The sequence below is a fragment of the Spermophilus citellus genome, assembly GCF_964194105.1.
Source record: "Spermophilus citellus genome assembly, chromosome: 15".
Classification (NCBI taxonomy): Eukaryota; Metazoa; Chordata; class Mammalia; order Rodentia; family Sciuridae; genus Spermophilus; species Spermophilus citellus.
The window spans coordinates 60,433,152-60,448,600 of NC_138195.1; the positions used below are offsets into that span (position 1 = coordinate 60,433,152).

General features: G+C 36.5%; 2 protein-coding genes across 12 annotated transcripts in view; one reads left to right on the top strand and one right to left on the bottom strand.

Moving 5' to 3' along the window:
* The window catches only part of LOC308634122 (jerky protein-like), a 51,560-nt gene extending 45,352 nt beyond the window's left edge, over positions 1 to 6,208 (bottom strand). For 3 of the 5 annotated variants that reach the window (XR_014018956.1, XR_014018957.1, XM_081267701.1), the window contains exons 1-2: positions 6,042 to 6,208; positions 440 to 584 (exon numbers count right to left, since the gene is read on the bottom strand). The gene's annotated coding sequence lies outside the window, so the exon portion shown is untranslated. The other 2 variants (XM_081267702.1, XM_081267703.1) reach the window with 2 other exon arrangements.
* A 116-nt stretch (positions 6,209 to 6,324) lies between these two features.
* Positions 6,325 to 15,449, top strand: part of KIF20B (kinesin family member 20B) — a 66,795-nt gene continuing 57,670 nt past the window's right edge. For 6 of the 7 annotated variants that reach the window (XR_014018933.1, XM_081267531.1, XM_081267534.1 and 3 more), the window contains exons 1-6: positions 6,325 to 6,408; positions 7,918 to 8,065; positions 10,751 to 10,837; positions 10,922 to 11,038; positions 11,820 to 11,958; positions 12,613 to 12,797. Coding sequence is in view for 6 of the 7 variants with exons in the window: in XM_081267531.1 (XP_081123657.1) it covers positions 7,919 to 8,065; positions 10,751 to 10,837; positions 10,922 to 11,038; positions 11,820 to 11,958; positions 12,613 to 12,797 (675 nt within the window). In the remaining variant the exon portion in view is untranslated. Of the gene's footprint in view, positions 6,409 to 6,433; positions 6,667 to 7,917; positions 8,066 to 10,750; positions 10,838 to 10,921; positions 11,039 to 11,819; positions 11,959 to 12,612; positions 12,798 to 15,449 lie in introns of those variants that run through there. The other variant, XM_081267532.1, reaches the window with a different exon arrangement.

The window sequence follows — 15,449 nt, forward strand, 5'->3', positions numbered from 1 at the left end:
ATTCTCTGCAATAGGAATCTTCTCTTCTTGTTTTAGAAAATATATCAGAGTTATTTTAAAAAGTTTAAAGATTGACATAATTTACACCATTATTCATTTCATTCATTAATCAATTATTAATATTTTGCCACATTTGTTTTATTTTCTCCTTTAAGGCAGTATTGGGGGTACTCTACTATTGAGATACATTCCAGTCCTTTTTTAAAAAAAATTTTATTTTGAGATAGGGTCTCACCAAGTTGCTGAGGCTGGAGTCAAAACTTGCAATTCTCCTGCCTCAGTCTCCCTAGTCACTGAGATTAAAGGTGTGAGTCAACATTCCTGATTGTTTTTGTGTATTATTTTTGTCAAAAAATAAAACTTTTTCGCCACATGGGCTTTGTTTTTCTGGGCAAAACCTAGTGGTTGGTGCTGAAATGGAAAATGCAGCAAAGAATACCTCTGAAATCTGTCCTCTGTTTTGCATCTTCTCTGACATTTCCCAAGTCCACATTATCATATCTTGCTGGGATGATGGTAAAAGCCTTCTAACTGGTTCAACAGCATCCTCCTTGGCTGCTTCTATTCTTGTCTGGGAGAATAACCTTTTCAAAAGAGAGATGCAGACTGGATTGTACTGTGCTCATCATTAAAACAGTTTGGTAGTATTTTATACAATCGAAAAAGTAAGTTGGCTGAGTGGGTCTATTCTTAGCTTATCTCTTCAAATTCACTCCTTATCATTCTTCTCACAGTGTCCACATCAGCCTTCATTCACTGATTAACAAATATTTGCTTGGAATGTATTCATAGAGTCACTAAGGATACACCAGTGGCTGAGAGAAATGCAGTTCTTAATTTCTAGAACTTACACTTTAGGTAAAGGAGATAGAGTAACTATAACTGTAAAGGAAATCAGTAAATGTTAGTTGTAATAAGTAAAAACCTGCAAATAACAAAAAAAGGCCCTCTTGAGATAAAGCAGTCAGGAAAGTCTTCTCTTAGAAGGTAGTATTTTACATGCAATCCAAAGGAGAAAGAGAAGTGAGCCATCTAATGAATGGGAGAAGAGAAAATTCAGGTACAGTAAACAACCCTTGCAAAAGTTCTGCATGCTGGAAAAAACAGTCTTTGAAGTACACAGAGAAGATCAATTTACTACATAAAGTAAGAAGGAAGTAAAGGTGGTTGGGGCCTTATTGTGCAGGGCTTTGTAGGTGATGGTAAAGATTAGAATTTTATTGTCTTTTCTTATTTAAAAATCTCAAAAGTTATTTTAAAAAGTTGAAAGATTGACACAATCCTTACCATTATACTTTTCACCTAGACTCATCAATTAATATTTTTTATCAATTAATATTTTGCCACATTTACTTCCTATTTTGTGTGTGTGTGTGTGTGTGTGTGTGTTTTGTTGTTGATCAAATATTTTTTCCTTCTTCATTTTTGGTGTTGGAGATTGAACCTAGGGGCACTTTCCAATTAAGCTACATCACCAGCTTTTATTTTTTGATTTTGAAACAGGGTTTCATCAAGTTGCTAAGGCTGGCCTTCAATTTACAATCCTCCTGCCTCAGCCTCCTGAGTCACTAGAATTACAGATGAGCATCATCCCCTGGCTTTTGTCAGATCTTTTGAAAGCAAGTTGTAGATACTGTGACACTTTGCTGCTAAATAAATCAACAAAAAAAGATTATTGTACATTCAAAAAGCAAAGCCATTCTTCCACATAATTCCAAATTCATTGTAATACATGAGTAAAAACTGATCCAATATCATGTAATATGTAGTCCATATTTAAATTTTCCCTATTGTCCATGAAATACATTTTGCAATTATTTTTAAAAGATATGTGAACCAATACAGAGTTAGGCATTTTCTCCTAACTAAAGCAATCTTCCACCCTGTTCTTCATGTCATGACATTTTGAAGAGCCTGTAATTGCTGGTATATGATAGTTTACATTTGTTTGTTTGTTTATTATTGCTTCCTTATTAGATTCATGCCAAACATTTCTGGTACAAATATCCTCACTTGGTTAAGTTATGTCTAATAAATCTCTTCATTGCAAAATTGTCTTTCCATTTATAAGTAAGAAATAATCTGGGGCTGGGGTTGTGGCTCAGTGGTAGAGCACTTGTCTAGCATGTGCAAGGCCCTGGGTTCCATCATCAGCACTACATTAAAAAAAAAAAAAAAAAAAAAATATATATATATATATATATATATATATATATATATATATATATATATATATATATAAATCTGTAGGGTCATTCTTTGGCAATAGTCTTAATGTTTTGTTTCCCAAAAACCTTTCAGCCAATATGTATTATTTGTTGTTGTTTATACCAAGTAGAAAAACCAAACTCAAACTGTTTCTTCTACTTTGTGCTCAAAATATTGAACATTTCTGTGATCCCAAAGTGTGTAGGGATTTCTCATCACCAGTAAGCAAGCAAATAACTCTGCAGTGTACATTAGCTGGACAATCTCTAATTCATTTCTGACATGATCAAACAGGAAGTAGCATCAGATCCCTTAGGCTGAGGACTCAGTCCCACAAACCTTCCCTTATTTCATTCAGTTATAAGTCTAGGTCTCTGGAACTTCTGACTGACCATTTACAATTGGTGTTTCCACAACTCCCTTGTCAGATTTGATGAATTTTGCTAAAGCAATTCACAGAATTTAGGGCAACATTATACTTACATTTGCCAGTTTATCATAAAGGACATTTTAAAATATATGAATAACCAGCCAGATGAAAAGAAACATTGGGTGAGGTCTGGAAGGGTCCCAAGCTCAGGAAATTCTGACCCCATGGAATTGGGGTGTGGCACCCTCCTGGCTGGTGGATGAGATCTCATTCACCTCCTGAAAGCTTCCATTTCTTCAGCAGTCTAGAAGCTCTCTGAATCCTTTCCTTGTAGGTGTTTATGAAGCCTTCATTGCGTAGTCATAAAGCATGGACAACAGTGATTATACAAAAAGGGTATGATCTAATGCTAATAGAGTGGGAGAAATCCAGCAAGGTTTGTCTGTCCTGATTCTTCTTAGCTTCTCTGACCAACATTCCTTCTTTGGGGGCATTCCTCCTTCTGAAATAGAGGTCTTATGACTTATCATCAGACAGGGTAGGTCAGAGAATTTCTTTATGGCCAGCACCAAGACAGAAAGGTGTGGTAAAATTAAGGTTTCTAAGACCCATCTTGGGGAAAAGAAATTCTAGTTTTATGGCTTGCCTTGGGGAGAGAGTTATAAGTCAGGAACCATGGATGAAAACCATAATGTACACATTTATACTATAATGCATATATACCAGTAATAAGGTTTAATTTATAAATTAGGTACACTAAGGGCTTAACAGTAACTAATAATAGGACAATTATAAAAAATATACTATAATAAAAAAGTTATATGAATGTGGTTTGTTCTCTCAAAATACATTGTATTATATTCACATTTTTTGTGATGATGTGAGATGATATGATGCTTATATGAAGAGATGAAGTAAGGTGAATGACAGGCCTTGTGTTGCATTAGGTTACTACTGACATTCTGATGAGTATCTCTTGATTGAAATTAACCCTGGGTAACTGAAACTTAGAAAGTGAAACTGGAAAAGGGGGACGACTGTACTCTTTTGTAACTTGTTTTTTTTTTTTTTTTTCCGTCACTTATCAGTATAAGTAATGTTTATTTCTAAAAAGTCTTTGAAAGACTTTCAGCAAGGGGGTGATAACATCATTTGCATTTTGAGATTAGTTTGGTAGCTCTGTGATAGTGTGGGGAGGTACAGCACCTAAAGTAGGTGCTGTAGTCCAAGTAGAGTTAGGCACTGGGCATGTGAGGCACTGGGTTCAATCCTCAGCTGAGGTCTTCTGCACAATGGAAAGATAAATGAACATGAGGACTCAAAGGTGATTCTTTTGTTTTTGTGTAACTGGGTAGATACATGGTGCTGTCATTTACTAAGATGGAGATTAGGGAGAAGAGGGTTTGGTAATGAAAAATTGATCTCACATTGAACATGTTAAGTTAGGGATATGTTACACATTCAATTAAAGATGTTAAATAAGTACTAGAATAATTCTTTCTAGTTGGATCTCTGAGGAGAGGCCTAGGGAGGATAAGGAATTCAGGTGTCAGAACTAGAGAGATGCTATTTAAAACCCTGGGTTGACAGGGTTGCTAAGAAGAAAACTGTGGAGAAGCAAAAGAGGGCCTCAGGTTCTGAGGATTCGTAATTTAGAGGTTGGGTAGGAGAGACAGAAAAGGAGACTTAGATGGCTAGTGAGGTTAGTAATACAAAAGGAGAGTGGTGGGTTGGGGATGTGGCTCAAGCGGTAGCGCGCTTGCCTGGCGTGCGTGCGGCCCGGGTTCGATCCTCAGCACCACATACAAACAAAGATGTTGTGTCTGCTGAAAACTAAAAAATAAATATTAAAATTCTCTCTCTCTGTCCCCCTCTCTCTCACTCTCTCTAAAAAAAAAAAAAAAAAAACAAAAGGAGAGTGGTAACCCAACACCAAATGAAGAGTGTTTTAAGGCTGAAACATTTAATTGTGTAGATGAAACATTCAACTGTGGAACACTGCTGGGAGTTGGAATACGATGACAGAAAATCCACTTAATTTTCAGTTCCTCCTTTCCCTTGTGCCTGGAATGTTTGTTTCTTTTTCTTACTAAGTTAAATGCTAATGTTCCTTGGAGATCCAGATGAAATATTTGCTCAGGTTTCCCTGTGACAATCATATTGCTGTAAGAATATTCCTTTTAATCAATCAAAACAGCTGTGATTTCTCAATTTTTTGTATCCACATTTGATTTTTTCTCCCATTAGAATGCAGTTCCCTTGAGGGTTAGTGTCTGTTTCCCTTCTCCACTGTCTCCACCCTCTACCATAGAGATTTTAAACAAATATTTCCCAAATAATAAATGTAGCAACTGGAGGGTTTAAGAACTGGGAATCAGTGACAACTAGCAAAAAGCATTGTGGGATATGATAGAAAGCTGGGATTCAGGGATAGACTTGCCTGAAAGAGCAATAGAAAATATGACATAGAGCCCATTAGAGACTTAAATTCCAGCCTGGACCAAAAAAAAAAAAAAAAAAGTTTCTACTCTATCTCCCCTATTTTCTTCCATTTTACATCTACATTTATTTGTTCTTATTTCATCCTGGTTCTGCATCCTGTTCTCTACTTCAAGCTCAATTGGTTTACCTCAAATTTGACTATTTTGTGGGGAAAGAAGGAAAACTGAATAGAACAATGGTAGGTGATGGGAGACCTATGACAATGGAAGAAAAATGGTAAGCTCTTCAAACTGTGTTTAAAAATGCTTTTAAGCAAGGAAAATAGTTGAAAATAAGACCATATATAAGAGTGTGTCTGTGTCCTGAAATCCTTCAGCTTAATTTAAATCTCCCTCCATCTGCCTTTAAGCCCATTACTTTAACATTGTGAACTTAAGTTTCCTCAAAATTTATAAAATGGGATGACTGATAATAGTACCTACCTCAAAGGGTTCTCAGGATCAGTGAGACAATCCATTTTATAAGTTTAGCACCACGATGGCACAAGTAAGCGCTCAATTTATGTTAGCAGTTATTTTTCTTTAAAATCAAGTAGAGTTAGGAGACAGCCTAAGTAAATAGTTGTCATATAAATGTAATAGTAGAGCACCGCACTCAAATAGAGGACCACTTTAACAGAAGCAGAGAAGGATGCACTGGCACTTACATTTTGGGCAATGCAAAGACCATGCCTATGATAAGACTAACAGCACAACGCCTTGCAGCTGTAGCTGATTTAAACTCTCAGAAAAGCCAAAAAAATATTGAAAAAATAAAAGAAAGAAAATGCTCATAAAATGTGTTTGGTCCGTCAGGGCCGCTGTCTACAGGTAGGCTAGTGCAGCTAGGGAAGTGACCCCTGGTTCCGACAACAGGAGTCTTTTCCGGCCCCGAGGGGACAGGACCCGGAGGTGACTAGCCCGCCATTCTTCGGCCCCTCCCTGGGGAGCCGCAAGAATAAGTGCGGCGGCAGAGGCCTCACCTCCGGGCCTTCGCCACGTCTTTCTTGTCTCAAGGATGGAATCCAAGACCTGCGTCCCAGCCAACAGATAGTGAGACCTATAGCGGCCGCGAGGATCCCCGAGGGAAGTCACATCCTGGGCTCCCGGCCGCCCACCAACCGGTCTCTGCCCATTGGTCGCCTCGTGCTCCAAGTCCCGCCCTCAGATTTGAAAGCTTCTTCCGGGAGCCGCTGAATCCGCAGCGCTGTCAGCGGCACTCACGAGTGAGCTGCGGAAGCCCCGCCCACTCCCAGCGTTCAGAGCGGTGCTCTGGCCGCCATTGTTTGAATTTGAAAACCAAAACATCGCATTGCTGCTCGCAGGTCGGGCGTCTGGGCGATATTGTAGGTGAGAAGGTGACCCTGATGGGGGAGCCGAGGAGGAGTCTCCCACTGCTAGTGTAGCTGCTGGGAAACGGCTGTAGCATTGTTAGTATTTTCTGATGGGGCTCGTGACGCCCCTAAGTCAGGAACTGGTTGCAGTTTTGGGGCGCGGCGAGGGCTGAGCCACGCTTTGTGGTTTAGGGTTTAAACCTAGTTTCATCTGAGCGGTGCAAGGCAATTTATTTTCTCTCTTCCGGCCACTTTCCTCATCTGCTAAGAGGAGGTAATTAAAGTGTCTACTTAGGGCCGTTGTTAAGATTAAATGATAATGTGTTAGAAACGTTACTGGCACATAGTAAATTGATATTACTTCTTTGCAATTAGCATTTTGTTGTTGTTGTTGTTGTCAGTGTAGTTGCTTTTTTGTTGAGGAAAAGGCCTCTTGACAAACCAACTTTCCCGAATCCCTGAAGTGAGCAATTTGTTATGCAGGTGACGTGGTCTCTCTGGAGTTAGCTCAGAATGCCATACCAGCTGGATTGAACATGGCTAAAAAAATGCTTGTTTGGGCTATATTTAAAGTAAATGGATGAGTACAAATTTGAATTGGACTTTAAAGCTAAGCTTCCCATGTTCTAAGTAGAAGAAATAAACAGCTGTGGATGCCCATTACTACCCTTTCCGACCAGGAACCCTAATTCGTGATTCACTGGTGTAGATGTTTTATATTCTTATCACCGAACAGAGGCCTCGCTTTCTCCTTGTGCAAGTAGTATATATTAGTAAACTTTTGAATGTTGACATTTTTTGTAGTTAAGGTTGCCCTTATGTTTACCTTTAAGTTTACTGACTTAGCGTTTAATTCGATTTTAATACTTTAAGGATGCATTATGTCATGTTCGGCTTAAGACCTGTGGTATGCCTGATATGTTTGTGCATGTATTTATTTATTGGGTCCTGGGGATGGAACCCAGAACAACATGCTGGTCGTCAGGCAAGTACTGTATGACTGAGCCATAACCCCAACCCAGGTACTGTTTTAAATACATTAGCATACATTATTTAACTTTTTCTGCACACTTTTAAGGATTAGACTGAAAATAAATTTTCCAGCTAACAGAGTTTAGCTCTTAAGTGCTAAAACAAAATATGTAACATTCTACAGAAGACACTAAAAAGCTTAAAATAATAAAAGATTATAATTCACTGTATAATCTCTTTGCTGTTTGATTTCTGAGAGGATTTTAGGCGGAGAGTTAAACTTTGATTTTCTTTTCTACAGATTATTCAAGAAATCTCTTTGGATGGATCTATCTATAGGCTGGGTGTTTGCTGTGTTCAATATTATTTGATTTAGAATCTGAAAATGTAATTTGGTCCTTTGTCTTTTCCCTAGGTTATCTTGTTAGAAATGAAACACTTTAATGTTTTCCCTCTGTAAAATGTAGTTATTTGTGGGGAAGTAATTGGCTGGATTGTACACTTTTTAAATCCTGTGTCGCTTGCATGCTGACTTACTAAAGTTATCTTGCAGAATGGAATCTAATTCGAATCAAGATGGAGTACCTAGACCATCTTATGTTTTTAGTGCTGACCCAGTTGCAAGGCCTTACGGAATAAATTTTGATGGCATTAAGCTTGATCTATCTCATGAATTTTCCTTAGTTGCTTCAAACACTGAGGTAAGTACAAGTAAATATAAGAAAATATTATGTTGAGTATCATGATTCAGGGGAAATGAGTGCATGTGAGTAGAACAGAAATTGCCAGACTTTCTAGGTTTGAAGCAACCTTGTATTTTAGTAAGTTGTACATGGAGACTTAAGTCTAAAAGAAATACATAAAAGTTTCTTTTCAAGTTAGGTCTTAACAACCTAATAAGTACCCTTCTTGCCCTAACCTGGTTACCATTTGGAAAAAAAAAATTAAATTGGGAAAAATGTTTTTAAAATTTCATTTTTTGATAATTTCACTTACAAATGGCATATTTGTCTCACTTTATTTTGATATTTGCTTTATTGTGTTGGTCTGCAACTGAATCTGCAATGTCTCTGAGGTATTCCTATATTGCGAGTAATTCTTTCTGTAAGAAACTGTCTGTATGGTTTCGAAATAAATCTTGAAATCAGGTAGTGTTAGCCCTCCGAATTTTTAATATATCAAGAGTTGTTGGGCTCTCTGTACTTTTCATTTCTATATTTTAAAATGATGAATTTGTCCATTTCTTTAAAAAAGCTTGCTGAACAACAGAAAACTCGATTGAGATTGCATTGAATCAGTTTTGGAGGAAACTATCTTAACAATATTGACTCAACCAAACAATGAGCGAGGTGTATCTCCATTTAGTTTGGTCTCCTTTAATTTCTCTCATCAGTGTTTTGTAGTTTTTAGTGTATAGGTCTTTTACATTTCTTATTCCAATTTATCCATAAATATTTTGGAATTTTTGATACTATTGTGAATGGTGTTGCTTTCTTAAGATCAATTTGTAACTACCCAGTTTAGATAGAAAAACATTTGATTTTGCATATTGATTTGTGTCTTGCTGCATTGTTAAATTCATTTAATTTTTCTAGTAGCTTTTTTTTTGAGAGAGAGAGAATCTTTTTTTGTAGATGGACATAACACAATGCTTTTATTTATTTATTTTTAATATGGTGCTGAGAATCGAACCCGGGTCCCGTGCGCGCTAGGTGAGCGCTCTACCACTGAGCCACAATCCCAGCCCTCTAGTAGCTTTTTATTTGTCAGATTTTGTAGGCCGATGTTCATGTTGTCTATGAGTAAACAATTTTATTTCTTGTCTCTCAGTTTGGATATGTTTTCTTTCTTATTTATTTTTACTGATATCACGAGCTAGAACTATTTTAGTACAGTGTGAAGTAGAGTGATGAAGTAGAAATCTTTTGTCTTGTTACTCAGATTTAGTCTTTTACAAGTATGATGTTAGCTGTAGATTTTTTTCTAAGTGTCTTTCTATTCTGCTTTGTTGAGACTTACATGCTGTTTGGATGTTGAATTTTTTCAAGTGCTTTTTATATCTTTAAAATTTCTCATTTTCTAACATGGTAATTTGTTCTAATTGATTTTTAAATGCTTAAACTGACATTATATTCCTAAGATAAACTATTCTTGGCTATAAGATATTGTCATGTTTTATGTACTGGGTAACATTTTGTTAGGGAAATTTTGCATCTATCTTTTTTGTTTTGTTTTGGTTTTGGTACCAGAGATTGAACTCGGGTGCACTTGACCCCTGAGCCACATTCCCAGGCCTTTTTTGTATTTTATTTAAAGTCAGGGTCTCATTGAGTTGCTTCGCATCTCACATTTGCTGAGGCTGGCTTTGAACTTATGATCCTTTGCCTCAGCCTCTCAAGTCCCTGGGATTACAGGCATGCACCACTGCACTGGGCTGCATCTATCTTAACATGGTATATTCTGTAATTTTTTCTGAAGATATCCTTATCAGATTATGGTATCGGGATATGTCAAACTCAGAATTAGTTGAGGTGTTTTCCTGTATTTTCTTAAAAAGTTTATGTATAATTTGTATGATTATTTCCTTAATGTTTTAGATAATTATTAGTGAACTACCAGGATCTAGAGATTTGTGTATGTGTGTGGTGGTGATGGTAGTGGGGGGTGTGCAATTATTTTGTTTGGTAATGGATGAAATTTCTTCAATAGATTTAGTGTTATTTTGACTTTCTGGTTTTTATATTTGTTTTGGTAACTTTTTTTCAAATGATTGTCTTTTTTAAAAAGGACATTTAAGAATGTACTTTTAAAGACATTTCTTTTAAATTATTTTTGAAAATGAGGTAAGCTCATTTCTTCCTCAAGGAAAGCGAAGAGAATATTACATAGTAAAAAAATTCTGAATGATGGAATCCAACATTTATGTTAATAGAATATTCTGATTACTTGTGATTTATTCTAGGGTTCTATTTTCAATGACTTAGAGTCTTTGTATTAGACATAAAGATTAGGGTTTTATAGAGAACAGATTTTTTGCTAATTTAACACAAAGATAGAGGAGGTAGAAGAGAGTGAATCTTGTTTTCTTAAAAATAGATTTGTTGAGGGCTGGGAATATAGCTCAGTCGGTTAGAATGCTTGCCTCACATGCACAAGGCCCTGAATTCGATTTCCAGCACCACACTCAGACAAAAAAAGATTTGTTGTGTTTTATATAAATAAAATGTAATAACATTTAATATAAAAAGGTTAGAAACAAAATAGTGACTATTTGCTTGGAAACTAATCTCAGATTATTCTTTAACTGTCAATTTGCTAAAAAAAAAAGATGTTTTCAGAAAAGCTATATTCCCTATGTTTAAAATAATTATTTTGTTTTCCTTTAGGCAAACAGCTTGGAATCTAACGGTAATCTTCAGGTTTGTCTTCGAATAAGACCATTCACACAGTCAGAAAAAGAACATGAGTCTGAGGTTTGTGTTGAATTTAACTGAATTTTACTTTCAGTAAATCGGAAAAATGCCATTGCTCTTATTTCTTTTGGATATGTGTTGTAGGGTTGTGTCCATGTTCTGAATTCACAGACCATCCTACTTAAAGATCCTCAAAGCTTCCTTGGCCGGTTAAGTGAGAAAAGCTCTGGGCAGATGGCACAGAAATTCAGTTTTTCCAAGGTAAATGCCCTGTGAGAATGAAGGTTTTTCTTGGGGGACAGAGCATAAAACTCATTAAACCCAGGGCCTTATTCATACAAAGCATACTCTCCACCACTTAGCTAACTCTCAGCTCCCATCCCCTGTTCTTTTTTTCTTAAAGAGAAACTTTAGCTTAGGTTAAGTAGCTATAACATATATGATAAACTACATGTTTTCTGCCTATGAAACTTAGATGTTTGGTACTAGTAATTTTTCTTACGAGTAGGACTCAAATTTCAGGTCCATAAATATATAATTGGGAGTGAATAAATAACTAATATTCTCCAATATTCTTAATGAACTACTTTTTTTGCGGGGGATGGGTACTGGAAATTCAACCCAGAGGTAATTTACCACTAGGCTACATATCCAACCCTTTTTATTTTAAGACAGGTTCTCACCAAGTTGCTTAGGACCTTGCTAAGTTGCTGAAGCTGGCCTCAAATTTGTAATCCTCCTGCCTTAGCCTCTCAAGCAGATGGGATTACAGGCAAGCATCACTGTGTTTGGCTTAAATTTTTTTTTTTAAAGTTAATTTACAGCAGTGTTCTTTATAAAACTAATGTGAAAACATGACTGGCTGAGTGGGTCAGATTTTTATCTCAAATTTGCTGATAGTAATTAAATGATCTATTTTATTTTGAGAATAAATCTTATAAAACCAATCTTTATAAATTTTAAACATGAGAAATAGGGTGGAACCCATTGCGAATATTAACTTGAATTTTCTAAAAGAACTTTCTTAAAAATGCTGTCTTAGGTTTTTGGCCCTGAAACTTCACAGAAAGAATTCTTTCAGGGTTGTATTATGCAGCCAGCAAAAGACCTTTTGAAAGGACAGAGTCGGCTGATTTTTACATATGGGCTAACCAATTCAGGAAAAACATATACATTTCAAGGTAAGTATTGCTTATTTTGGCTAGAAAGGAGGAAGTAATAACATTCAGTATTTTCATAACTATAGGTAGTTAATGTTTTTAACATCTAATATATGTTTGCTCCATAATTTAGTATTTGTAGTGCTGGGGATTGAACCCAGGGCCTCTTGTTTGCTAAGCAGGCAATCTACCACTGAGCTACATCCCCAACCCTCCATTTTTAATAGTAATAACATATTGACCATTTATTGCTGATGGCTTTTAATTCATATTTATTTAATCACTTGTAAAACTGCTTTACTTATATGATAGAGAATAAAGCAATGGTAAAAATTCATAAAAAAGGATTGATATGATTTAGGGAATTAAGCCTGAATTACTAGTGAGACATTTAGCTTAATGTTTCATTTTGCTTTTATGCTTTATGAGTGATTGTAAATCTTAATATTATGGCTTGGTCTGAATGTAAAATTTCAGATTTTCCATCAGAATAGTATTCAATAAAATGCTGTTAGTACAGTGAAGACCAAAATGATAGAAAACAGAGTAGTCCTTCAATTTTTCTCATTTTTGTTTAAATTGCTTATTGGTAGCATAAAGGGAGTTTTAGTAGTCTAGGAAAATTTCTTCTTTCCTACTAGTTTGAGAGAAAATAACACAAACATTCTTTTACAGGCACAGAAGAAAATGTTGGCTTTTTGCCTCGAACTTTGAATATACTATTTGATAGTCTTCAGGAAAGACTATATACCAGGATGAACATTAAACCACATAGATCCAGAGAATACTTACGGTTGTCACCAGACCAAGAGAAAGAAGAAGCTGCTATCAAAAGTGCATTACTTCGACAAATTAAAGAGGTATGGAATTATTTTAGTAGGCAAAATATGTAAATTATGACATAAAATCTTTCAGCTTTTTTGTGGTCATGGTGGGTTTTTCTTTTTTTGAGAGTGGGTACTGGGAATTGAACTTGGGGACACTCAACCAGTGAGCCACATCCTCAGCCCTATTTTGTATTTTATTTAGAGACAGAGTCTCACTGAGTTGCTTAGCACCTTGCTTTTGCTGAGGCTGGCTTTGAACTCATGATCCTCCTGCCTCAGCCTCATGAGCTGCTGGGATTACAGATGTGTGCCACAGCGCCTGGCAGATTTTTCTTTTTTAAGAAAAATATTTAGATATTCCTTGTAGAAATCTCTTCTACTTATTATATGTTGTGGAACTGGGAATTGAACTGAGGAGTACTCCATCCCTAACCCTTTTTATTTTTTATTTTGAGATAGAATCTTGCTAAATTGCTGAGCTGGCCCCAAACTTGAGATCCTCCTGCCTTAGCCTCCTGAGTTACTGGAATTATAGGCGTGTGCCATTGTACACAATTCCCACTGTTTTTTTTTTTTTTTTAAACATTCATTTATTTAATAAGTTTTTATTAAGGCACTTACTTGGTCTAGCAGTATTTTAATTTTTTTTTTTCTTTTGTACTGGGAATTGAACCCAGGGGTACTTTATCACTGAGCCTCATCTCCAGCCCTTTTTAAGTTTATTATTTTGAGACAGGGTCTTGCTAAGTTGTTGAGGCTGGCTTTGAACTTTTGATCTTCCTGCCTCAGCCTCCCAAATTGCTATGATTACAGGTGTGCACCACTGCACCCATCTCAACTGTTGAGGACAAATAGTGCTGTCATCATGGAGGCTATGTTTTTTAGTTGTTATAGTTAAATACCTTATACTGGGTCATTTGTAAAGAATAAAGGGTTAGTGAGTCCACGTTTTGTAGAATGGAAGATTCAAGGTCAAGGGGCTGTATCTGGTGAGAGCCTTCTTGCTGGTGGGGATTTGGTAGAGTCTGGAGGTGATTGAAGACATCACATGGTAAGAGGGGTGTATCTACAGGGAAGAGCTAAACTGGCTTTTATGATAGATCCACTCTTAAGAAGATCTGTTAATCTATTGATCCATGAAAGGATTCATCCATATGAATTGTCATGGCCTAATTACCTGTTAAAGGCGTCACCTCTTAATACCTCAGAATGGGGGTTGAATTTCAACAGAATTTAGTGGGAACATTTCAGACCATAGCAGAAATTAACAATAAATTAATAGAAAAGTAAAGATAAGATATGCCGCGAGAGGATGTTATTTTATATAAGGAGGTACCATATAAACTTAAAATTTTTTTATGAAGTTATAATTTGCCGCCCCTGACCAGTGCAGGCAACTGAACTTAAGGTTGCTCATGTGAATTTCCTGGGACATCAAATAAAACACAGACATATACTTTACTTATAAATCAAGCTTCAGGATGGCTCCTCCACTCTCGGCCTCTAGCTCTCTAAATGGGAAAGTGAGGAAAGTCATGAAGCACATTCAGAAGTGGGCTTTTATTGGGAGGATACTCATTCTTAGAACGTTCCACCCAAAAAAGGTCAGGGTTACAAGGACAGGTGAGTGTAATTCGATCCAAAGGGTTGCAGGAAGGCACACCTATGTCTGAAGACACCTTCTGCTACTTTGAGGATGGAGCAATATTAGGTCACTATGAAAGTGACTGACAGAGCCTCTCCGATCATGGGAAGGAAAATGCCAGTCATTCAGCGAGACTGCCTCCCACAATACTTGTCTATTCTACTTGTACCTTCTGGTTTTTTTGTTATGTTTTCAGACATCTATCCTGTTCATGGTTAAGAACTATTAGCAGTTTTTATAAATATTTTCAAAATATTAATGGAATTTTCTTCTTCATTTTACTTAACCACTGATTCACATCCCCAGCACCCCCACCCTTCTTTTTTTCTTAATGTTTTATTTTTGACATTGGGTCTTGCTAAGTTGCTTGGGGCCTCACTAGGTTGCTGACAGGGCTGGCTTTGAATTTGAGATTCTCCTGCCTCAGCCTCTTGAGCTGCTGGGATGTAGGTGTGTGCCACCATGCCCAGCTAAATTTTGTTCTTTAAAACATTAAGAGGAGGGCTAGTGATATAGCTTAGTGGTAGAGCACTTGCCTAGCATGTGCGAAGCCCTGGGTTCAATACTCAACACTGCAAATACAAACAAACATTGAGAGGAGTCAGACAATGGCCATGGCACATGCCTGTAGTCCCAGTTACTAGGGAGGCTGAGTCATCACTGGAGCCCAGAAGTTTGAGACCAGCCTGAACCTCTCTTAAATAAAAAAAATAAAAAATAAAATTACAAAAAGCTGGTTTGGGGATATAGCTCAGCAGTAGAGTGCTTGCTTAGAGTGCCTAAGGCAACATAAGAAAAAAAATGACATTTAGAAATCAGATTTATTTTAAGGTAATAAAAAAATGTTTTGCTCAGTGGAATTCAGAGTTTATTGTCCTTGAGTATGTCTCTGAAAGTAAAATAGTATTTTAATAAATTATGGAGGGTGGTGTATAATGCATGGATAATTTTAAAAAGAAAATTTAAATCAATAATAGTGAAAAATATTTCTCTAAAAAGTTATCCAGTTAAGGCAAATTTTTATTTTGTCCGTGAAATGA